Source organism: Musa acuminata, chromosome BXJ1-7 (genome assembly GCF_036884655.1).
Source record: "Musa acuminata AAA Group cultivar baxijiao chromosome BXJ1-7, Cavendish_Baxijiao_AAA, whole genome shotgun sequence".
Lineage (NCBI taxonomy): Eukaryota > Viridiplantae > Streptophyta > Magnoliopsida > Zingiberales > Musaceae > Musa > Musa acuminata.
In genome coordinates, this window is record NC_088333.1 from 35,788,017 (window position 1) to 35,811,816 (window position 23,800).

A 23,800-nucleotide genomic window follows, 5' to 3' on the forward strand; every position below is an offset into this window, starting at 1 on the left:
AAATTATAAATCAATTGCTCTCGCACTCACATTCTAAGTTATGAAAACCACTCAACAAGGGATTACTATTTTTTATTACATGCAAACTCTATAGGTTATTGTAGTTGACTTAGCTTTAACGAGTCATCTTCTAAGTACCGAAGAAGTCATCGTTCACACTCTCAATTTAGGAAATGAATACAAAGAATTGATAATTACTATTCGAGCATGTGATTCATCGATATTTTTTTAAGAACTATGTAACAAACTACTTAATCATAAAACCTATATGAAACAAGAAGAAAAAATGATCAGATTTGCAATCATAAGTCTCTAAAAAGATATAAAGGCAAAGAAAACTAAAACAATCAAAACAATAAGAAAAACAAGATGCATTATGGACATGTGGGTAACCCAATCATCATCCATCACTCTACTACCAACCTACTAATCATTGTGGTCATTTCAACCCAAGAAGTAACTTCAAATACTACTATTACTAAGAAGCATGACACCTTAATAACTACTATAGTCAATGAAAAGTCATCTATCAACTATGTGATAAGATTGATCATACAATCAACATGTGTCATTCCTAACTAAAGTCCAATCACATACCTAATTAGCCTCAAGCAAATATTATGACTAATCTGACTACTTATTCAACTAATTATATTATCGATTCGGGTGCTTCATATAATATCAACTTTGACTTATAGAATCTATCCACTTCAACTACGGTGGCAATAAAGACATTCTCATTAATGATGATAATGGAATCCCTATCATTTACACTGGTTTTATGACACTTAATTTACACATGAATATTTTTACACTTGATGATATTTTATATGCATTTCATATCAAAAGAAATATTTTTTATATCTCTCAATTCTGTAAATAAAATAACACTTCTATTGAGTTCTTTTATGACATATTTCTTGTAAAAGATTTGAGCAATTGAGTATCCTTAGATTGAGGCAAGAATAAAGATAATATATACAAGTGGCTGTTAGCTCCACAAATCACCTAGCTAATCACTTTTGCTTCAATTGCTACTCTAATCTATATGTGACATCGTCGTCTTAGTCATCCATCATCCTTTATTCAATAATAGTTACCTTGGTCTTTACTTATTTTAGAAAGATGATCAAAAATTTCTTTCAATCTACCATTAAAATAGTTTATACTAATGGAGAGGTGAATATTAAGCTCTAACAGGTTATCTCTCATCATGTGATATACAATATCTCAAGTCATCATCATACACATCTCAACTACTTAGACTCTCCCGAATGAAAGCACCAACACATAATTGAAATTGATCTCACCCTCCTACACTAAACCTTCGTACCATTAATCTTTTGGTTAGTATTGTTATAAATTATGATCTACCTCATTAATTGTATGCTCACCCCAATCTTATAACACAAGTCATAATTTAAAAAATTATTTTATAAAATTTTAAATATTTAAAAACTTAAAGTATTTGATTATTTATGTTATCCCTTGCTACATCTCTATGCTTTACATAATTTAACATCAAGATTTATGTATTTTCATTAGGTACTCCCTTGAAAATAATATTTTTTAGTATTTTGATCCTCAAACTTATAAGATCTTTGTATCACATAATATTATTTTTGTTGAGTCTATATTTTCCTTCTAAAATCTTGCTAATTCAGTAATGTGAGCCACTACAATGATCATTCATTGTTGGGTTCATATCATTATACCTCAAACCCCCTTAAGCACACCTCTTACCACATCAATCAATAGTTCTCCTTTAAACATGTACTCTTCTATTACTCTAGTTTATTAATATTTCACCTCTTCTGTAATTTTTCCATCCACAAATTACATCCACCTATTCACCAACTTACTTTATGATGCTCAATGAAACAATACCCTCAACACCACAAATGATATTTTTGTCCTTTTCTCGACAAGTGATATCGAAGTGCATTAGCTTGATGAGGCATATGTCATTGACTTTTCACCAATTCTTATACCATTAACATAACCTAATAATACCATCGAGTTTAAACATCACATGACAACAAATACCAAAAATGATATCTTTAAACTATACTAAATCCTTAATTTTTATGTTACCTTATGCTCTCTACCCGACCCTACTAAACCCACAAGCATCATCAAAGCCCAAAAGTAATATGTAAGAAATATAATGCTCTGTTTCACAATGTCATACAAAATGTCATCGGGTGTAAGTAGACCTTTCAAATTAAGTAGATCCTAGATGGATCCATTACCAATATAAAGCATGTCTAATGGTAAAAAAATTTCACCAATAATCAGGTATTGATTTCATAAAGACTTTAAGTCTAGTTGTTAAATTGATAATAATTTGATTCATCTTAAGTTTGACTATCACTTAAAGCTAGGATGTACGTCAACTAGATGTTAACAATACTTTCTTACATGAGACTTTAACTGGATATATCTTTATATAGCAACTCATTGGCTTCATCCACAATTAATATCTAAACTATGTTTGTAAATTATGAAAAGTTATTTATAGACTTCATTAATCTCCAAAAGCCTAATATATTGAACTTAGTTTTTTTTTTTTTTATGTCAACTGACTTCATCAACTCCAAATCTGAAATCTCTTTATTCCTACAATAACAAAAAGATACAATATATATCTATTGATTAATGTTGATGATACTATCATCACAGACAATAATTCTATGAAGATCAAGCAATTCCTTACATAATTAATAGATCAATTATCCATCAAAGTCCTAAGAACCTTAAGATATTTTTTTCAAAGTGGAAGTAACGTTCATATGTTATAGACTTATTCTATCTCAAAAAAAAAGTACATTTAAAATCTATTATCAAGGATAAAAATATATATTATGCTAAAAAAGTTATCACCCTACCCTTCTTCACCAAGTCACTCAGATTATATAATGGTAACCCTATTATGGATCCCCCATAATATTGATAGATACTTGTTCCTTATAATATTTTTTTATTACACATATAAACATTTCATTTATAATCAATACATTATCATAATTTATAGCTTCCACCACACTTTGGTTTGTACTATAATGTGATATCCTAAGGAGACTTTCAATCATGAAATTTTTCTTTATAAATACTCATTCCTTCATTTTTATACCTTCGTTGATGCTGATTGGATGGAAAATATGAATAATACAATAATTACATCAGTCTACATTATGTACCTTAGAATAAATATGATCAATTATAGTTTTAAGAAATATAATATAATTACAAGATCCACCACTAAAACTCAATTATGTCACCAATATACTATAGAACTTGATGTTACCTCATAATTCACTCCAATAATATACTGTGCTCAAACTCGACTTTCACTTTGTTAAAGATCAAATTTTTACACATTAACTATGTGTTTCTCATGTCTATACTTTTGACCAATTAGCTAACTCTCTCATAAAATTTCTTGCCTATAGGGTATTTCAATTATATCATTTCATTCTTAGATTGACTTTGGTGAAAGCTCAATTTTACAAGATATGATAAAGGATCATAATTGAGATAAGTCTAGAATGATAATTTTACATTCCTTTTATATCTAATTCTCAATCAATCTATTATTTAAGGATCAATCATCATGATTTAAGAAAAAAAATCTTAAATTTATATAAATATATATTATATTAATGAATTAGATAATCAAGCAGCAAATTGTTCAATCGGCTGCATATATTATTATACTTTCCTTAAAAGGGTTTTATGGGCTGGTATAGTCTGTCGCCATCTATCATCAGCCATTCATTATGAGATGAATGATTAGAAGCCCAGTTATGATGATTGACATTTAATATCTGGCCACATCCCTTCTTTAATTTCTGCATCACTTTCGGAGACATTTATGGAACGAGTTCACAGACATACAACAATACCTGACGGACAGCTTCTTATCTCGGAACAGAGATGCTAACATTAACATGATCATTTAATTCTGAAAAGAGACTGTTTTCATCTGTTTAACCTGTGCTTTATCTCTGCAGATAAACAAATAGCAGATGTCATTACCAGACACCAAACAGTTTAAGTAAGCTAATCGAGCTGATGGCATGTTGCACTTGTGCAGCAAAATGTTCATCCACTACTTCACACACATGAACAACAGTGGATCACTGTTTCCCGTTTTCCCTCAGGTAAACAGTCACATCTGTACAAAGGAGCCCATTCTGTGGGTCAGTGAGCTATCGTGGCTCTCCAAATACCTTGCTCTATTCTCACTTCTGACAGGGAGGTGTTCCGCATAAGTACAAAGGTACAGTAGAGGCCCACTAGAAGTCCCCATACAAGTCTTGAGCGTACTCTGCAGTCGCTCATCCTTCTTTGCCTCTGAAAGCTCTGTCTGTTCAACCATCTTTGGATTTTAATGCTCCTTGCAGTTTATTATACATGTTAAGATACAGATAGAGCTCTGTCAAAGATCGCTGTATTAGCAAATCTGGAACAGATTTGCTTCTTCGAGCACTCGCCAGTTCCTCGAGGATAAGATTGGTTCTGGCAGACACAGAGATCCAGAAGTAATCAGCAATTCCGCGTTGAACAAAACGCCCGTCGTCGTCGCCACCATGGCGAAATAAAGATCGAACCTTTAAGATTGCAATCCATGAGAGACGTTGACACTGAGCGACTTGTCCGGGGGACCGCCGCCGGGTTTCCTTCTTCCAAACGAGGAATTATTGCTGCGGTCCCGGGCCGATGGCGAGGGCGAGAGCTCCCCCTCGTGGACCCCGCAGGGAAATCTCGACCGCGGCCAATGGGAGTGCCGGGAAGCGGATGCCCTTCCTCGCCTCGGCCAATGGCGTTGCGGATAAGGCCCGCGGCCGTGAGGAAAAGCGCACCACCGTCTCAAAAGTGCACCTCCGGTGGCCCACCCGGACTTCCTCCTTTTTATAACGTTCGCTTCTCTTCTAGTCTTATCCAGCTCCGGAAGATATAAGCCACGCTCGTGCGATATTTCTGTGCTGCAAGTACAGTGTTCTTGTGGATCTCCTCCAATCTACCATTGTAGCTAGTAATGAGCCTATACGAGAAGCAGCGAACGGCCGCGGTAGCGGCGTCGAGCGCCGTGGCCGGGAAGACGGCACGTGCCTGCGACGGCTGCGGACGTCGCCGCGCTCGGTGGTACTGCGCGGCCGATGACGCTTTCCTCTGCCAGAACTGCGACTCCTCCGTCCACTCCGCCAACCCCCTCGCTCGTCGCCATAATCGCATTCGCCTCAAAACTGCGACGTCGTCCGGTGCGCCCGATGTGGATTCGGACGATTCGGCTCCCTCTTGGCTCCGGGGGTTCAAGCGAAAGGCGCGGACGCCCCGGCCGCACCAGCATGCGAAAACGGCCTCTGAAGCGAGGACGGCGCATCCGACTGCGGTGCCGGAGCTCGTCGAGACATCCTTGGATGAGACCGAGGACGAGGAGCAGCAGCTTATCTACTGTGTCCCGGTGTTCGACCCGGCATTCGCGGAATTCCGCTCCCCTCCCCCTCTGGACGACTCAAACGCTCCTTCCGGCAATGAAGCTAAGCCGACGATGGATTTACAAGAGTGCACCCCTGCGTCCACCCCAACCATTAATACCGCCAATAGGCTGACCGCCTTCCTTCCGTCAGATATGGAGATTGCGGAGTTCGCAGCCAACATGGAGAGCCTCCTTGGCGGCGGTCTCGATGTCAGCGACGGCTCCTTCTCCATGGAGAAGCTCGGGCTCGTAAACTCTATAGAGGACGGCGTCAACTATTGCTTGGGCGATGCAGGGCGCTTGAAGACGGAGCAGCCGGACGACACGGTAGGGTGCCCAGTCGAGCTGGACATCGACATGTCGAGGGAGACGCTGGAGCTGGACTTCAACTGGACAGGGTCATCGACAGCTGAAGAAGAGGAATTCGAAGAAGAGAAGATAATGGTGGCCACGGAACAGCAACAAGTAACACAGAAAGCCAGACTGAGTCTCGACTACGAGGCGGTCATAATCGCATGGTCGAGCCATGGCTCTTCACCGTGGACTGACGGCGAGCGGCCTCAGATTAATCTAGACAGTTGTTGGCATGACTGTACGGTAAGCTCAGTACTCCCATCACCCAAAATATGTTTAAGCATTGTTTCTCTGGCGTTCGATGAAATGAAAACTGTGGTTTTTGGCGGACTTAAGGGCATGTGGGTGGAAGGAGCGGACTCACTGGGAGTCGGGCTTGGCAGCGACACCGGAGGGGGGTATGCGGATGTGGGGAGGCAGGCGAGGGTGACGAGGTACCGGGAGAAGCGGCGGACGAGGCTGTTCGCGAAGAAGATACGGTACGAAGTGCGGAAACTGAACGCCGAGAAGCGGCCGAGGATGAAGGGCCGGTTCGTGAAGCGAGCTCCGGGACCAGCGTTCGCTCACTGACAGAGCCTCTACAAGCAAATCTAGTTCTTCTAATTTCTAAGTGCTCGGCTTAGTCAATAACCGACTTCTGCTCTTTTTACCCTATCATTGTCTTTGGGCACTTCTGCTGCAAGAGACAGTTTTTTAGTGCCCATTGTTTTTATGATGGGATATATAATAAATCCACTTTTTCTTGATGTGGAAGGACTCAGATTTGAAAGATGAGATAGTTTCAAAAGAAAAAAGAAAAAAAAAAAAAGAGGAAGAACAGGAGTTGAGAAAACCATTCCCAGGATATATTGCTAATATACTGTGTTTATGATAGAATATATATAATGTGTTCTAGCTAGCCCCTCGATTGTGAAGAACAAGAATATTCTGCTCTCAACTTAACCTTGATAACTATTTTCTAGGTACATGTTCGAGCAGAGCCTCTGGGTGATCAAACATCATTTTCAGATCTTCTAAATGGCGACAAACCATTTCAATTTATCAAAGTATAAAGGATTACAGGCAAAAGCACCAGAAGGAAAGGTCTCAATTGTCTGTTCCATCTTGATTGGTGCTCCGACCATGCAGGTCAAGAAGAACTCGACAACATCCTGGAAAACATCAAGATTATAAGTGGGAATCATTTCTGTTTTCCCTTATAGTCATCTTTTTATTGATTGCATCATCCCTCCAATTCAGCCAAGGGTAACCAGTAAACAACTGGGAATCCAAACCACTGTAGTGCGAAGACATATCTGGATCAGGAACAGGGAGAGGTCAGAAGTTTGAGAGCAAGAAAAGGTAAGAGAGATTTAAGGTGTTCATTGGTTTTTCTCATGGATTAAGTTGTCCTCAGAACACAATTACCTTGCACGGCAGTGTTGGCCATATGTTAGGACTTGGATGTGAGTCTCCCCAGCATGAAGAGATAGCTGATGCTTTCAGCTGATGAGAGTCATCGATAAGATACAGTGTCATGGGATAAGTCCAAGCAGATAATGCATAGGCTACAGAAAATTCCGTCCAAATAAATTTCCCCAGCAGTATTCTCGATGTCACCATCCCCGTCTCTTTGACAAACCCAGCCAATGAAGTCTTTCTCCGTTGGGGGATCAAGTGAGAGCCATTGCAGATTGCATTCATCCTTTGTTGTCAATGACATCGCCCTCTGATGAATAATCAAACATGCTCCGTTTCAAATATTTGCTACGGCTGCACTGTTACGAACAAACTTCTAAACAGTATATTTGATGCAATACTTATGTATATTCGTGTCTTTTGGTATGTTCATATTTTGTACAACATGTAGAGGGACGATCGAAAACTTAATAGTCTCATCTTAGTTAAGTTTGTGATCGCTTTAGGCTCGTAAATAAAGGTTGTATCATGTGGACATGCGCGAGAGATTTTCGGTCTGTAATGGATCATTTTACCCTTTGTTGTGCAACTGTTCAGAGCTTGTAAAGTCTATTTGTAATTTGCATTATCTATTAAGTGTTTTCGGAAATGTTTGCTTGTGGATCCCGAATGAGGCGTTTTCTCTAACCCGTTCTCTCTTTTGTGGGTCCTAAGGAACATGAGAGGTTTCGGGGAGGCTGACTTTTGCAGACGGACACGCAAGGGTGCCACACGACTTAGGCAAAACCAGCTAAGTCCGTGACAGATGGTATCAGAGCGGGACAAGCACTCATAGAAACACTTAGCATGCAAACGTGGGGGACCTAGCGGGGCTGCGTTAAGGGCAGTCAGCACATGCGCGACCGTTTGGGGGAAAACATGCATGGAGATGTAGGGAAAAGGAGTCGCTCGAAGGAGCGGGCATTTGACATTGGCATTCAGAGGAATGACCAACCCTTCGCGCAAGAGGCACAACGAGAACAGGCAAGCTTGGAAGAATACAGAGTGCACAAAGGTTGGGATGGCTGAGTTTGAGCTATGGCTCAACGTTGACAACTATACTTGATGGTGCTCAAGACAAGCGAGACGCTTGGTAAAGGATGAGACCATACAAGGTGGAATGAGTTGTTCAGCGACTGAAAGAGTTGTGCAAAGCTCACAGAGGTGAGGGGAATTGCTAATTCAAAGAATTTGGTACTCATGCATAGACTTGTATGCGGACGATGGAATGTTCGCGGCCATCCCAAGGCGACCGAAACTCGACGCCATGGAGCATTGAAACTTTCTCTTCGGCATGTGAAGGATACGTACGTAGGAGGCTGAAGGGTGCAACGAGTTCAGCATGTTGCTAGGCCTTGAGTGGTGTAACGAGAGCTATATTGACGTGGAGTCGCAATCTAGCAAGTTGCAGGAAGCAGAACAATGCACAGTTTGTTCAGCAAATCGGAGTAGTCCAAGGGGATGGTGGTCTCCGAAACGAAGAGAGATGTTGCTCCAACGGGATAGTTATCCAGGAGGGATAAGTCTCGGCTCTCCAGAGGGAGAATCATGTGGGATGGACCTCACATGTTGAGGAGGAGTACCTCAACAAACAACAACTCCACGAAGCTCAATGGACTGAGCAAGCGACGAGGAGTCGTTGCATGATCTCGCTCGAGAGAATGCATTGGTGGATGTATTACGAGATCAAGTGGGAGAGCAACCCAAAGCAACTCAAATGAATGCACACTTAGAGTCGATATGGAGATCAGACTCAAGGGAGGGCTAACCCGTGGAATGGTGGGCGCGAGGGCCACCATCAACTCACTGCAAAAACGAGCGGAGCAACTTGGGTGTAACTTGGCGAAGTACCCAAGCCGCATGAAGGGAGCCAGCATAGAAGTTGGAACATGGAGCAGAGGCACGGTGCTTTCCTTAGACAGAGGTCAATGACACGAACTCTTGCAGAGGCAAGAGTAGGATCATGTTGTTCCATGGGTCCTTCATTCTGACGGAGCGGACTCATCTTGCATGGTATAAAAGACGAAGGGAGCTTCTGGGCACATGCACCTTATCCCGGAAAAGCATTTGATGGAGGAACTAAGGTGACTCAATTTGCGGAGGTGAAGTTGGGTTCAGAAGGCCTTAACACGGGGCAAGAGGACGCAGAGGCGGGTACTCTTGAAGAATATGCCACAGTGTTGCAAATCAAGTTACTAGGTGACGGACTGTCCTAAAGCGGTGCTTCATCTAAGTGTGACCCAAGAGTGGGTGGATGAAGGTCGATTGCCAAAGGAGCGAACAAAATCGAATGTGGAAGAGACCCAACGATGTATTGGCAGAGGCCACACATGAAGGGTTCACAATTCGAGTTCATCCCACAAAGATCAGAATGCAATAGAGATGTCACCAGGAGGCGACATGGTGCAGCGGATCGTGGTGGAATAGTTCGTGACAATGCGATATACACAACCAAGTCCCATGAGGGACTAGATCATATGGAGGTATGATCGGGAGCTACTGGAAGCTCCACTTCAGTGAACAACACGACGACAAGAAGGGCTATGGATTCAAGGAGTGAAGGCCATGGTACCGTAGAGGCGAGTCTTCCGTGCGTGCATCGAATTTTACATCGGATGAAAACCTTGGTCATCAGCATATAGGGGCTGGGTTCCACCAAGGGAAAAGTTCGTATGCAAGTACCAGTGAGTCCCATGGGAGGGACTTGATCATACAAAGGTATAATCGAAGCAGCTGGAGAGTTGGACTACTCTAGAACTCATATTCGCTTAAGAGAGCCCGGTATGTCAGAGGACAAGGTCGAGTAAGCGAACGTTGCTACCAAGGAAGCTAAGGAGAACAGAATCGGTGCAAACCCTACAACGTGATGGCAGAGGCCATGCATGGGAGTTGTAGTCTGTTTTTCCATCGACCAAAGAGAGCTGCTTGGAGAACACAGAGGTGTTGAAGCAGGGGGTCGAAAGGGGCGAGGAAGCGACGACGAGTCCAGAGGGACTTAGCTACCCAAAATCAAGCATCAGTTGGAATGAAGGTGAACTCAGAGGAGTGCCACAAAGACATATCTATTGATCATGAAGAAAAGGGATGCAGATGCGAGGCGACAGATAGTAGGGCCATGGGCATGGCAGCGCCATGGTACCGCAGAGGCGGGACTTCCGTGAAAGTCATTGATCTCTTGCTCTCATGGAGGGAGAGCACTTGGTCGTGAAAGGGGCCGAGGAGGCGGAGCATGCAGAGGCAATCTTCAAGTACCGAGACAAGACTGAAGGGCAAAGACCAAGAAACTTTGTAAGACCGGTGTCAACAAGCTTCTTATCAAGATAGCCGAAAATAAAGGACTTCGAGTCAGGCAAGAGTGCATGACCAAGGAACGAAGCAGACAGTACGCGGTGTTGTACCTTTGCTACTCAGTGGAGTAGGTGGCAAGGTTGATGGAGAAGACAGTACAATCCCAGAGGCGACCAAACCTATGAGAGAATCACTCCAAGTTGGGGTGAAAACTTCCTGCATTCCAGAAGTTCGATGGTATTGAGAAGGTGAATCACAGTAACTAACTCAACGCAAGGAGTACAAACACTTCAAGTGCTTCAGAAGTGTGAGCAAAGAGCAAGCGAAGGCTAGTAACTAACTCGATGCATGGAGTACAACCTCGAGGAGGCGGGCGAAGTCAAGTAACCTTTGCCTTCTCAACTCTTAAGAGGATGGGCGAAATCGAGTACCCCAATTCTCTTATCTATCCAACAGAGGAGCTCTGCATATGTTCAAAGACCCTTTGAAGATAATGGAAGATAATAGTTGTCAAATCCTCACCAACGGTGAGCAGTGTTACTGAGAGTAGATTGTCCGCTTCATTTCCCAACGAAATGCCAATCAAAAACGGAAGTGATGCGAACCTACTTTGATGTGACAACTAAGTGAAAGAAGAGTCAATGAGCAAATTTTGTGGAGGAATGACCCAAAACTTCATAAGTTTACGAGGCGATGCTCGTTAAAGCTCCAACAAGCATCCACCCAGTTCAAGTAGCATGAGGCATTTGAGAGACTAGCGCAGTAAGGATGGTCTTTTCCTTCATCTGGAGGATCCGCAGGAACCAATATGGATCAACACAACTCAGCCAACCCCATACTAGAGTTAGAGTCATTGGCGAGTTGAAGCAGCATGACATATCAAAGGTTCGACTACTCAAAAACAGTAGTAGAGAGTAGTTGGGAGCCAAGAGGCGCATTGCAGTTGGAGCAGAAGATTGAAGACTCAGCAAAGGCGAGAAGTTGTAGTGTCGACAAAGGCTTCGACGAGGACGTCAAAGGAATAAGTGAGGGAGAATGTCACGGACAAACTTCTAAACAGGATGTTTGATGCAATGCTTATGTATGTCCGTGTCTTTTGGTATGTTCATGCTTTGTACAGCATATAGAGGGACGATCGAAGGCTTAATAGTCATATCTTAGTTAGGTTGGTGGCCGCTTTAGGCTTGTAAATAAATGTTGTGTCATGTGGACACGCGCGAGAGATTTTCGATCTGTAATGGACCATTTTACCCTTTGTTGTGCAACTGTTCAGAGCTTGTAAAGTCTGTTTGTAATTTACATTGTCTATAAAGTGTTTTCGGAAATGTTTGCTTGTGGATCCCGAATGAGACGTTTTCTTTAACCCGTTCTATCTTTTGTGGGTTCTAAGGGACATGAGAGGTTTCGGGGAGACTGATATTTACGAACAGACATGCAAGGGTGCCACACGACTTAGGCAAAACCAGCTAACTCCGTGAAAACATGGAAGATGAGTAAGCTCAAAAACCCATACTTTCGTGACTATAAGAAGCAATGAGTAGGGCTTTAGGTAATCTAAAAAGTGTCGTATGTGTTGCAGCTTCTGGTTGGCATATAATGATTTTTTTGCCAAGATCACTATTGTACATAGAAAGGTTGATTCTTCGGTTCAGAAGATGACAACACACGATGATAGCTCTTAATTTGCTTCACACTTTTCTATCTAGCATTTCAATGGTGTACAGAAAAAGGTGTTATCTTCCACATTAATGAGTGTCTACTTTCCACCACAAAATAGCATTCGATGGCCTGAGAAGTTTTCCATCATACAGAAACCATACAAAACATTATTCACTCCGCTTGATCAAAGACAGTGCAGGAGTAACCCAGATTCTTGATATGCTGTAATAAACAAGGATGAAATGTCTAAATATGACAGATGTGCATAAAAGAACTTTGCCAAATGAGCGGTTAATAGAAAAAAAAAAAAAAAAAACTATGCTGGAGGTTTATAAGTAGCAGAAGCCTTGTCAAAATCACATTTCATGTAGTATTACAATGTTGCAAAGTAATAAAGAAAGAAGAGAAAAATACTTAAAAGAAAAAAAATCATGCAACTTGGACAGTCACTTAGCAATCAAAGACATCAACAGCTCAACCATGTAGGTGACAAGAAGAATGTGTTTGCGGTAAGTGATGCCAGCAGCAGATATGTTCTTAAAAGTATTAATTGTGCCACTGTCAACATCAATGGGAAAATATAACTGTGCACTTGCACATACATATACACATCCATACACACATAAATATAGATTATATATATCTGAAGTATCACAAATTATTAGAATTATTTTTCTTGTTAATAATATAATTGCACTGCCATATTTGTGAGATGCAATAGTCATGCTATTCACATCACAGCAACAAATTTATGAAATGCTGAAAGAAAAAAAAGAAAGAGAATAACGAGCACAATGGCTAACCAAATAGAAAAGCAGAATTAAGAAAATATTCACTTATGATACACAAATAACAAACAATTTATAGAAAGTTTTGATGTTCCAATTTCAGTTTCTTGGTTAGTGTAAATATTGTAAATATTTTTGTGGTCTTGGAAGTTCAAAAGATTCTTCCTACCTGTTTTCTATTTCCCTCCTACATGGAGAAGTGAAGGCAATCAGAATGGTGAGACAGATCCCTAGAATCTACTAGAAGGTCCGGCAGGGATCAGTGTTATCCTCCATTACTTTGAAAAAGATATTGCTCTTGGAAATTTTGCAGTTTTGGCAATTCCTATTTTAGAAAATTGCATGATTTTAAAATAGAAAAAGAGAAAAATGCATAATTATCTTGATTAACATATTCAATTAACACCATGCCACCATATGCGTATCTCCACAAACACAGAAATAATTCATCTCGAGGGAGACTCTTCTTGGCACTATATATTTTATATACCTATGTTTCTCTAATGTACATAATAAACATCATCGGGTACCCTCAAAATGTATTTAAATATGTTACAGTGTAATCCCGTCAAACTCGTTCTCACGATCCTAGAGTTCTATTGTACCTATTCTGATCTCAAACTATCGTAGTTGGACCATTTTAAATTTACATTTTTTATTCAGGTGATTAGAGGATCTTTCTCAGTCCAAGTTAAGATCCAAATCAAAAGCAAATCAAGTCTCGGGAAGGAGTCCTAGTCCTACCCTAATCCTGCTTGGATAAGGAGTTTACATCTACTTGGATTAGGATAAAAAATGATATATTCAACCTTATTTTCAGAGGCAACTTTGAAAAGCCTCTAAAAACCCCATTATGGATGCAGTATATGTTAAGCAGATCTTTTTATTAGCCCGAATAGAGCGAGCAACATTTTGCAATGTGGATTAAACTTTCCATTTTTTGACTTCTATGATTATAGATTCCTAACTGATCAAAAGAATAGGGGAGGGAAGGTATAAAGTATAAATAAAAGGCCTTTTTTGCTTAGCCCTATTAGGAAGAAAATCCTATTACACACCATATGCATATTTTTTAAGCATCAATATTGACTTGAATCTCTAAAACATATGCATATTATTAATTCAGTATAGAGTGTACCGTTTATATCAATTTCATTGCTAGATGTGTATAATGAATCACGTAGATTTCGCATTGTTCCCCAGCTGAATGTAAACCCTAACTCAGCTCCTGAATTGCTAATTAGTGTATGTAGTGTGGACACAGAACAGAACATGGGTGTTGCACATAGGAAACATGAAAGCATATAAAAGATCAGAAAAAAATCAAATTTTTTTATCGTGACTAAGGAACAGAATCACAATTAGACTATGCAGCAATAAGGATAGAGATAAACCAATAGGCCAAAATACCCGAAGCGAACAAGATTATCAAAGTCCTCACCAATTCGAACTAATTGTATGATTCTATTTAAGCCGTGGGTTTGCGTTGGAACCCTTGACCGAGATCCTCGTCGGAAGGAAAGGAGGCAAGGGCGGTGACGGAGACTGAGGAAGGGCCCACCCTGCAGCGCCTCTCGACCATCTGGTCGACCGCGGAGGGGTCGTCGGAGAAGAGGGCCTCGACGGAGCCGTCCCCTCGGTTGCGGACCGAGCTCCCGGGTGGTCTGGACCGTCCAATCTCCAAAGAACGCCCCTTGATCACCACCCGGAGCTGAGCTGGAAGGAAATCCAACCATATCAGAGATCAGATGAGAAGAGGAGTCGAGAACGAAGAAAAGGTCGGAGGGAGGGACGATAAAGTTTTGGTGGACGGAGGCATCGGCGGCGGGGTTGCAGCTGCGGCTATATCGTTCATGGGCGATCCGCGTTGAGAAGATTGGAAAAAGAGAAACAGGGCCGTGGATGGCAAAATAAATAAATGAATTTATATTAAATACCACTGATTTACTATATATATATATATATATATATATATATATATATATATATATATATATATATATATATATATATATATATATATAAATATATATATAAATTCGACTCAATTTAAAATAGATAAAGATAAACCCTTTGATTCACGAACGATTATCGATTACTAAGATTTTATTTTGATATAAAGGAATCTATTTTGATGTAAAGGATTAAAAGTTTTTTTTATTTTGGTTGATCAGTAACTATAAATAATAATTAATAACTTTTTTATCGGCATTACAAGGAGGAAAATTCTCAGGAATAGCATAAGGGGCTGTTTGATATGCTATCAATGCATCTTAGAGAGGTCATCAAGAGAATCCTCAAGAGATTGCCGGCTAACTACAGTTGTTCACCTGTTCCGACAATCTTCTTCTTCAAAGATTCAATATCACTGGCTAATTCTTTTCTGCTTTCCTGTAAATAACAAGTGATCTGTCAGGAAAGAGAAGATGATGACAAAGAACAAGTAGGGCAAGACTAAGCATTACATTTTTATGACAATTAGATGTACCAATTTTTATGACAATTGGCATCGCATTTTGTCAAAACGAACCAAACAATATGTACACTGTTTAACATTTTAGACTTGAGATCATGTAAGCAATTATCCTAAACTACTCTGGCTTTCCATACCAAGCAAAAGAATATTAGACATGCATGAAATTTTAGATACTTTAGAATTCTTATATTTACATACTTTAGCAGCTATAAATGCAATACAACCTATTTACAGATGATTTAGATGAGATATATTCTTTGGTAAGAATCTCTTCTAAGTCCTTGGATAACTTACAATTAAACTCAATGGTAGTAATGATCATAAATAGCATTGGTGTTCATCAAATAAGTAAAATCTAAAATGACAAATGGGTTAGAAGTGATCAATTGCTTTGAATCAAACAGTAACATTCATTAGAACATCTGTATCTTAAACTTTACCTTGAAAAGTAAATAACGATATACGAACCATCCAGTGTATCCAAGCCCCACTAATTCCATGATCTTTGGAAGCTGAAATCACAAGTAAGAAGCTTTGAGGACAAAGCAACTACATTTTTGTGTGTCAACTGTCAAAGATATCACAAGTTTGGCATCATAAATGCTGATTGCATTTCTGCCTTGACTTCTCAAAATATATCCAATGTGGCAGCATTCGATGCTATCACAAGGATTGATAGTTGGTTCATAAGAACATACGAATCTGTAATCAGAGTCAATAAGTCATCTTAATACCAGAGGAACTGAGTTGACAGCACCGACGATTATGGAAGATAGCCACACTGCAACAATTGCACCTCCGCCGTACAAGAAGACCGTGGATTTGTTCTCAATCGAGTCCCACTGCCATCACAGCTCAGTTGGATCAGATTCCAAGACAGGTAAAGAATGCTAATGTGCATGAATTGGGCAGGCTTACTTTGTCCTTCAAATCTGCCAGGAGCTCATCAGTTTGAACAGAGCCAGATGACTCTTCTGATGATGAAGATGCTCTTACCCGGAGCGAAGAAAACCTGCAAACATCTGCAAATAAGATCCTGAATCGGTCGTGCGATGTCACTTGATAACCTGTCCTTAATGCTAAAGACACACTTGTTTTCCCATTTTGATTCATAAAACTCAACTAAGGAAACCCTTTGGTATCTTCTAGGATTCACATTCAATCAAAAGAGGAAGAGAATCATGAAACTTCCTCAAAATCTAATCTTCTCTGTGCAAATTGTACCGTATAAGTGATTCATGGAAGTTCCCAACTAGAAATATAAGAGATTGAAGCTGAAGTTGTATAAGAGGCATGATAAGCGTAAGGATACCATGGGAGTGGGAGGAGGAAAGGGGGAGAGGCAGGGACGAGGAACGGCGAGGTCGCGGCGGGATGAGGACCGCGGAGCCGGGTACAGGGAGGCGAGCTCCGCCCAGCACCGCGGCAGCCGTTGAGGACGCCGCAAACGCCGTCGCCGCCATGGAGGTCTGCTGCGAGAGGACCGACGGCAGCTGCCGTTCTTGCTTCGCTGCCGCTCCTGACTTGGGCAATTTCTTCTTTCTTTTGGCTACTTCACTTTCCTCCCCGTGAGGTGTCGACACCCAACTCTGAGCACTAACCAATGGACAGGTGGCAGATAGGCTCCTTCTGATTGGTTGCTTTCCTGTCATTAACGCATGGTGGTAGAAAACTGCGATACTGACACTCCCCCAATATTTCTGGCTCAATTATTAAGTGCACTTGGGTAATTAATATTTCTGGCTCAATTATTTTCTTAGTTTAAGTAACTTTGAATTAATTGAATTTGATAAATTACTTTATAAATAACTCTAAAAAATCCTTTACTTTGATAAATTACTTGATAAATCCCTTAATCATACCTATTTGAAAATATAAATATATTTTTTTATTAAATTATTAAGCAATTAATATCACGTATTTCTTAATTTAATTATTTAAGATTTATAATTTTGTTGTTGTTGACGAAATCTAACATCGATATCATCTTGAGGAGATGACGCGGAGTAATAATTGAGTGCAGCCTGGTTTCGCCGAGATGGGGCCCAAACATGACATTAATGTTTGAAACGAGGCTAAGAAATATCATCTGCAAGATGCGTGTACATCCACTGTTGTCCCACTTGAGTCAAAGTCCACCTTCCAAACATTAGAAAGTAAAAAACCGTGTGTAGACTGCAAATGAACAACTGTGGGCTGACATCTTGAACCATCAAATGCTTCATGAAACCATAATCCATATGAAATTAAGCATCCACGAGACATACATTATTTACTTTTCATACAGGAAGAAACGGGTAGTACAACCGTAATTTGTTCCGTAATTCAACAACTGCAGTCACTTAATTATAATAGCATGTACTTTCCAGGGTGTGTGCGTGTATCACCCGCTCATGCTTTGGACCGGCGGCGGCAAGGTTGCCGTTTCTCCCTGTCTCTCCATGTTTGCATGCCAACCTGCACAAAAGAAAAGGAAGTCAGATCATGCAGAACTCAGAGAAGAACTCACGAAGAGAGAGAGAGAGAGAGAGAGAGGGTGTGGCTCTGGAACCTATGCTCATGTCGAAGCCACGACGCTTGAGCTCTCGGTACATCTGGCAGAGAGAGCAGGACTCGCAGCAGCAGCAGTGGACGAGGCAGTCGGCGCAGGGCTCCTCCTTCAGCCCGTACTGCCTCCTCAGCTTGGAGCGGTAGAAGCACGAGTAAAAGCACGGGCAGAACGTCACGAACGCTAGAAGCGCGTACAGTGCCCCACTCACCCCACACGCTTCTCGGATATCAATCCATGGGTTCAGACAACGAAGAAGAACAGATTCCACGATTACATATATATATAAAGAAAAAACTCACAGGTGGATCCTTTGTCGATGATCTCCGCGATTTGGCCAAAGGTAATACAAGGGCAGAAGCAAGTGATGAAGCCTGCAATAACATGCGTTACAAGGAAGAACCAAGATGAGTAACAACAGTTGGGATGAAGAGACCGGAGGGATTGATTACAGTTGCCGACGTCGTCGCAGCAGTCGCAGAGGCCGGTCGACCATGGACCGGTCACCGGAGCTTGGATATGGAAAACGCCGGGAGCTAGGGGCACCGGAACGCCCGTGGTCGGTGGCGCCGTAGGGTAGTAGGGGCCCTTCGACTGCGGCGGCGGAGGGTAGTAGGGATCTGGTTTGGATGGATACATCGTGGAAGAACTGGACTTGGTTGATCTACAGCTGGAAGAAGAGCCACTTGTGGGTTATCTAGGGGAAGATCGCTCTAGGAATTAGCTGATCTTGATTTTATATCATCCACTGGGTCATAGGCGAATGCGAGCAATGGAGTCATCATTGCCAATGTCACACCTCCTTGACCAAATGCTTCGCTGGGTCTTCGTTGTGACAGACATCTCATCTTTATATATATAATCATCCTATGATATAATATATCTACAAGTTCCATCAAATTCTAGGCAATTAAGTAATTAAGCCCGATTTAAATATCTACTTTTCTACTTGAATTCATCCTAAATTTGATTAAAAGAAAAGTGAACTCACCATCATACTTATTCGAAGTTGGCTTTAATATATCCACAAAGCATGTGGAAGGCCCTAATCTTAATTATTCTTTCACTTTGGCACACGGTTTGATTAGAAAAGACATTTTCGCAGTACAAACGAAAGAAGGAAAAGTCAAATAGGCGTGTTAGAGAGGATTGACATTTCATTATCAGCAAATAATTACGAGAAAATGATTGCCTCGCTCGTAGAAAGATACAACAGTAGACTCGTCTGAGAGACCGATCGTGCCTAAGAACGTCTCAGTTTAGTCAGAATAGCACTCAAGTCATATGCAGCTTCCAAAGCCTTTCTTCTGCAGAAACTTGAATTCTTCAAAAACAAAAACACCTCCTCTTTTCTTTAATGCTCAATCTACAGTCTATTTGTTAGCTTTCTAAATGAAAATAAAAGCGATCCTGATATAAAAACTATTATCGTAAGGATTGCTGAGGAAAACCATACTAATATACACTGACAAACCACGACAACATCTGATACAGTACGGTAGCCGGGAGGATTCAAGAACAATGAAGCATAGCTTTTTCCTACGGGGGAAACCAACGAGACAAAAGAACAGTGTTCTTGCGGCCATATGCAACTCTTGGAAAGCCAAAGGCAACGATCGAAGCCTGCCAAATTGGACTGTGGCCACTCCACTCCAATGATGAGACTTCGTCAGCCGTGTTCTCCGTAGAATTGTCTGCATTCCTAAGAGACTACTAGTCAAACTAGCTAATAGGTTGATTGCTACGAGAATGGTGGTGTCGAACCGTTCAAAAATAATATAAGTTTATTAAAAATATTAAAATTAATATAAAAATATTCATATTTGGTTATTTTTGTTTCTAGATCAATAAAGATAAATCTTATTTTTATATATAAATAAGTTTTATTTAAGTTTGGAAGTACTAAAAATACAGTGAGTCTATTCAAAAATAATAAATTGATAGTATTAAGTCTTATAAAAGAAATATTGGATCAATTCATTTATGTTCTTGGATTGTTTGAGGTAATACAATTCACAAATTAATTCGCATAACCAATGTAACATATTTTTATCAACACGTTCCAAAGCAATATCATGCCGAGGGTTATCTTCTCATCATGGCTTCTTCACACAAAAGAGAAAGAAAAATTAAGTGATGGCTCTACAATTGGAAGAAATATCATATAAGGGAATGAGGAGGAAGAAACTTATCCGCGTCTATCCAAAAGCAACAACGAAATCGGACCCTGATGAGTCTTCGAGTTGCCCACCTCTTTACATACTCGATCCAACATGCACAGGAAGTCCCCCACGATCACGAAGATCCGAAGTGGGTTCGCTTCATCCTTGCTTACATCTCCATGATAGTACTCCGCGATGTTCCTGACCTGAAGCAACACTTGGTTTTCGTCATCTTTCAGCTCTTTCACTATCTTTTCGGCTTCATTCAGGAAGGATCTCATGCGATGCACGAATCTCTTGCTCTTGTCGTCAACCGTCATGTCTTGTTCTACTAACTGTTTCGACTGAGACAGTCCACTCGAGAGATTTGAGACGGAGCTGATCAGGACATCCAAGTCCATGCTTGCAGTCTTCTTGACGTTGCCGAGCTCGGTGATCAATCCCGAGACAAGTTTCAGACCTGTTGCCCTGTGATCCTCTTCTTTTTCCTCCGCCGTCTTCGACTTGTGCTTCTCTGTTTCGGTCTCCATTGCGTTTACACCTTCCAGTCGAACTATCTCTTGAACGACAAAATGCAGTAAGGTAGTCTTTCCATCAGTTCCTTTCACATCAGCCAGTTTTAAGAGAGCATCGAGCTTGAAGGCTCTTGCACCTCCTCTGATGGTTCCAACGTTCATCCGGTTTCCAGTTTTGAGCACGGCTTCCAGCAGTCTGAAGAAAAGCCTGCTGGATCTGAGTTCCTTGCAAGCTTCCTGGAAGCAAATTAAGATCGATTAGCACCCCAAGTCACTGATCAATAATAATCTGAATTCGAGTCTTCACCTCGATCATAGCAAAAGAATTTCTTAGATGTGCAACTTCGTCTTCGAATGTTTCCCTGTACAACATGACTTCACTCCTCTGGAACGCAAAGGATACTTGGAGTACCGCCTTGAGGAACTTCTCCGCTGGATCTAGTTCGTCGCCCTTGCCTTCGACGTTGGAAAGCTTTTCTTCTTCTTCCTTCGTTGGCGCCATCTTCACCAGTGCCTCCAGTTGTTGCACGGTCAATCCTTCACCTGACGAAACCCAACCAACAGTGTCTTGAAATTAAAAGAATCATGCCAAAGGATGAGCGAATGCGACTACGGAGTATTCGTTTCTGGATCTACCTAGCATCAGAGCATTGCGAACTTGCTCGGCATTCGCATTTAAGGCCTTCATCAGTATGGTGATGTTCTGCAGTCTCTTGTGCTCCATGACATGCTTGCCGGGAGATGGCGTCTTGCTCTTTCCCTCTTCCGTCCTGGATGAACTTCGCAAATTGTACCCGAAAAGTGATTCGATCATCTTCTCATCGAACCTGTAAGGATTCAAATAAAAGGTTGAGTAAGCACCGATCTCGTCCGACCAAGGAACGGAAGAAGATGAGGATATGTCGCTTACTCGAATGAGCTTGATCTTATCTTGTCCCATACCATGGAACGGTCGGGGGCGGCTCTCACTTTGTCCCAGTGCAGGGGTTTCAACTTGGGCAGTGGAGTACCATCTTTGCCGACCGGCGTGCTTAGCTGAGCCGGGCACGGTGGTGGAGGAGGGGCATGGCCAGAACTGCACCCTTTTGGAAATGGTGGTGGCCTGATGGGTGGTGGTGGAGGTAGTGGTGGCGGGCCTGGTGGCTTTGGAATGCGTCCATTACTAACCAATGGCATCGGAGGGGAGAACCCCGCTTTACCATTACCATTACCATCAGGGGAAACTGATTTGCTCTGATGTGGGCATGTCATGGGTTCTTTTGCTGCAGATTCTGCTGTAGAAAGCAAGTCTGCCTTCGAGGGAGCAGGTGAGCTTTTCAATTCATCGGAAGGCGACGACTCAACCGACGCCATTTCTAGCTTTGAACAGAGTTCAGTGCTTTCGAGATCATGAGATTCAATGCTGTGGACGAAGCCAAGTGTTGAAGGTTCACTGCGGCTAAGAGAACTTCTATCCTCAATGCGAGGCGCAGCTCGAGGTCGAGAATCGCTTCCTCCAAATCTTCTTGAAGAAGAACAGAGGAAGGAGTCCGTGGGAGCTGTTACCTTCTGAGGAATCACAAAATTTCTTGCAGGGATTGCTGAGGTAGTGCCATATGAAGATGATACATTGTTGTGGCTCGATGAGGTAGATCTGTAGGAACTGATTGGAGAACAAATCTCTGAACGGCGACTGAAGTTTTCCTCTGACGAACTCACTGATTGATTCAAAGGATGAGAACTTACTGAATGGAAGGAGTCGGAGTCGTCGTCATCGTCATCGTCACCGTTGCCGGAACGACACGCGGTCTCCGCCGGAAGATTTTCCTCGTCCAAACAACTGACATTGTCCGACTCACAACTCTTCATGTGTTCTAAATTAGTCATGCTTTCAACCGAGGCCACGCTCTTGAGTTGAGGTGTTTGATGGAGACTCAAATCACTCTCCAGGTACTTGGTTAAAGAATTCAGATAGAACTGGTCCGAGCAGGGATCGAAGCTCACCTTGTTGGAGGGAGCAGCAGCTGCGGACGCTTGAAGCTTCGGTATTCTGCTAGGGAGTAGCATCAGCCTTTCCGGCCTCTTCTTGGATGTCCGTCTCTGGGCCCTCTTGCAGGCTAGAGTGACCGCAACACCAAGAACGACCAGTGTTGCGCCGGCACATGCCACAACAACGACGATGAGTATCCTTCTCCGGTGCCTTTCTTTGGCTTCGCTTCCACTCCCGTACTCCAGGATCTGAACTGGTGCAATGTGAGGCCGACGGTGCAATGGCGAGGCAGGAAGGACGTGGGTTTTGAACAGGGGAACAGGAGCAGGGGTTTCGGCTCCAATGGCAGGGGCAGGAGCTGGGGAGTAGGCAGCTCTGGCGTGCCCTGCTCTTCTGTGCTTGGGGATCTTCATTCCGAGGAGAAACCTGACCCTTGTGATCAGCCGAGTCCCCAAATCTCCACCGGCATTGTCTTCTCCTGACATCGCTTCGACTCGGACCTCCCTCCCTTCGCTCTCAAACTGCAGAATGGTCCTGCTCTCATGCAGAGCCCAAGATGCGTCCATGAACCGGGAGTTCAAGAAGAGGAAGGTGGAGACAGCGACCAAAAAGAGCATGCGAAGGAACCTGGAAGCTGAGACCATGTTCTTTGGCTCAACTTTTCACCACGGCAGGGAAGAACAGCAGAAGGGGGAGGGGGGGTGGGAGGAGTTAGCAAAAGCTCATAAAGGAGACGAGAAGCCTTGTTTCTCGATCATTGAAGTTGGGTGGCGAGGTGGATCCATTGCAAAAGGCTTTAATGCTACTCCAAGGAATCCCTGAGCACGGCAGTTGTCTGCAGTAATGGCCCTTTGCTTATTTTGCCTCATGAGCTATCCTTTACCATACCCTTCCTTCTCCTCCTCCTCCTCCTCCTCCCCTCCCTTCCCTCGGGTCCTTTTTGTCTCCCTCTGCTGCTGCGTTAGGTGGGATATCACTGCCTTTGGATCCAAGTATTTACCCTGTCCTCTGCGGCCACCCTTTTTGCGTTTGGATCTTCTGATCTATTGTCCCATCATACTCGCATAACCAGCAATCCTCTCTCTGCAACCTGAACTTTTCTGAATGATAGCATGGGATTTG

General features: G+C 42.1%; 4 protein-coding genes across 6 annotated transcripts; 1 reads left to right on the forward strand and 3 right to left on the reverse strand.

Annotated features, from left to right (window-relative positions):
* Positions 1 to 4,935: 4,935 nt before the first annotated feature.
* LOC135679146 (zinc finger protein CONSTANS-LIKE 16-like) lies at positions 4,936 to 6,582 on the forward strand. The gene is made up of 2 exons (XM_065192580.1): positions 4,936 to 6,079; positions 6,173 to 6,582. Exons 1-2 carry the CDS (start codon positions 5,042 to 5,044, stop codon positions 6,404 to 6,406), a joined length of 1,272 nt encoding a protein of 423 aa, XP_065048652.1. The 5' UTR covers positions 4,936 to 5,041; the 3' UTR covers positions 6,407 to 6,582.
* A 5,698-nt stretch (positions 6,583 to 12,280) lies between these two features.
* Positions 12,281 to 17,103, reverse strand: LOC135679147 (protein CURVATURE THYLAKOID 1A, chloroplastic-like). 2 transcript variants are annotated; one of them, XM_065192582.1, is made up of 7 exons: positions 16,797 to 17,103; positions 16,403 to 16,506; positions 16,219 to 16,326; positions 15,925 to 15,996; positions 15,339 to 15,399; positions 14,450 to 14,724; positions 12,281 to 12,442 (listed from the first exon to the last, which is right to left on the reverse strand). In XM_065192582.1, exons 1-6 carry the CDS (start codon positions 16,945 to 16,947, stop codon positions 14,477 to 14,479), a joined length of 744 nt encoding a protein of 247 aa, XP_065048654.1. In that variant the 5' UTR covers positions 16,948 to 17,103; the 3' UTR covers positions 12,281 to 12,442; positions 14,450 to 14,476. The 2 variants fall into 2 exon arrangements, with proteins under 2 accessions (XP_065048654.1, XP_065048653.1); XM_065192581.1 differs by lacking the exon at positions 12,281 to 12,442 and having other exon boundaries at positions 14,319 to 14,724.
* A 601-nt stretch (positions 17,104 to 17,704) lies between these two features.
* LOC103992193 (protein PLANT CADMIUM RESISTANCE 2) lies at positions 17,705 to 18,843 on the reverse strand. The gene is made up of 4 exons (XM_009411803.3): positions 18,485 to 18,843; positions 18,335 to 18,406; positions 18,036 to 18,251; positions 17,705 to 17,941 (listed from the first exon to the last, which is right to left on the reverse strand). Exons 1-4 carry the CDS (start codon positions 18,669 to 18,671, stop codon positions 17,868 to 17,870), a joined length of 549 nt encoding a protein of 182 aa, XP_009410078.2. The 5' UTR covers positions 18,672 to 18,843; the 3' UTR covers positions 17,705 to 17,867.
* Positions 18,844 to 20,088: 1,245 nt separating this feature from the next.
* On the reverse strand, positions 20,089 to 23,641 carry LOC135679149 (formin-like protein 11). Of its 2 annotated transcripts, XM_065192585.1 has the most exons (5): positions 22,693 to 23,641; positions 21,620 to 22,596; positions 21,346 to 21,536; positions 21,017 to 21,252; positions 20,089 to 20,946 (listed from the first exon to the last, which is right to left on the reverse strand). In XM_065192585.1, exons 1-5 carry the CDS (start codon positions 23,320 to 23,322, stop codon positions 20,221 to 20,223), a joined length of 2,760 nt encoding a protein of 919 aa, XP_065048657.1. In that variant the 5' UTR covers positions 23,323 to 23,641; the 3' UTR covers positions 20,089 to 20,220. The 2 variants fall into 2 exon arrangements, with proteins under 2 accessions (XP_065048657.1, XP_065048656.1); XM_065192584.1 differs by having other exon boundaries at positions 20,090 to 20,946; positions 21,620 to 23,640.
* Positions 23,642 to 23,800: the final 159 nt, after the last annotated feature.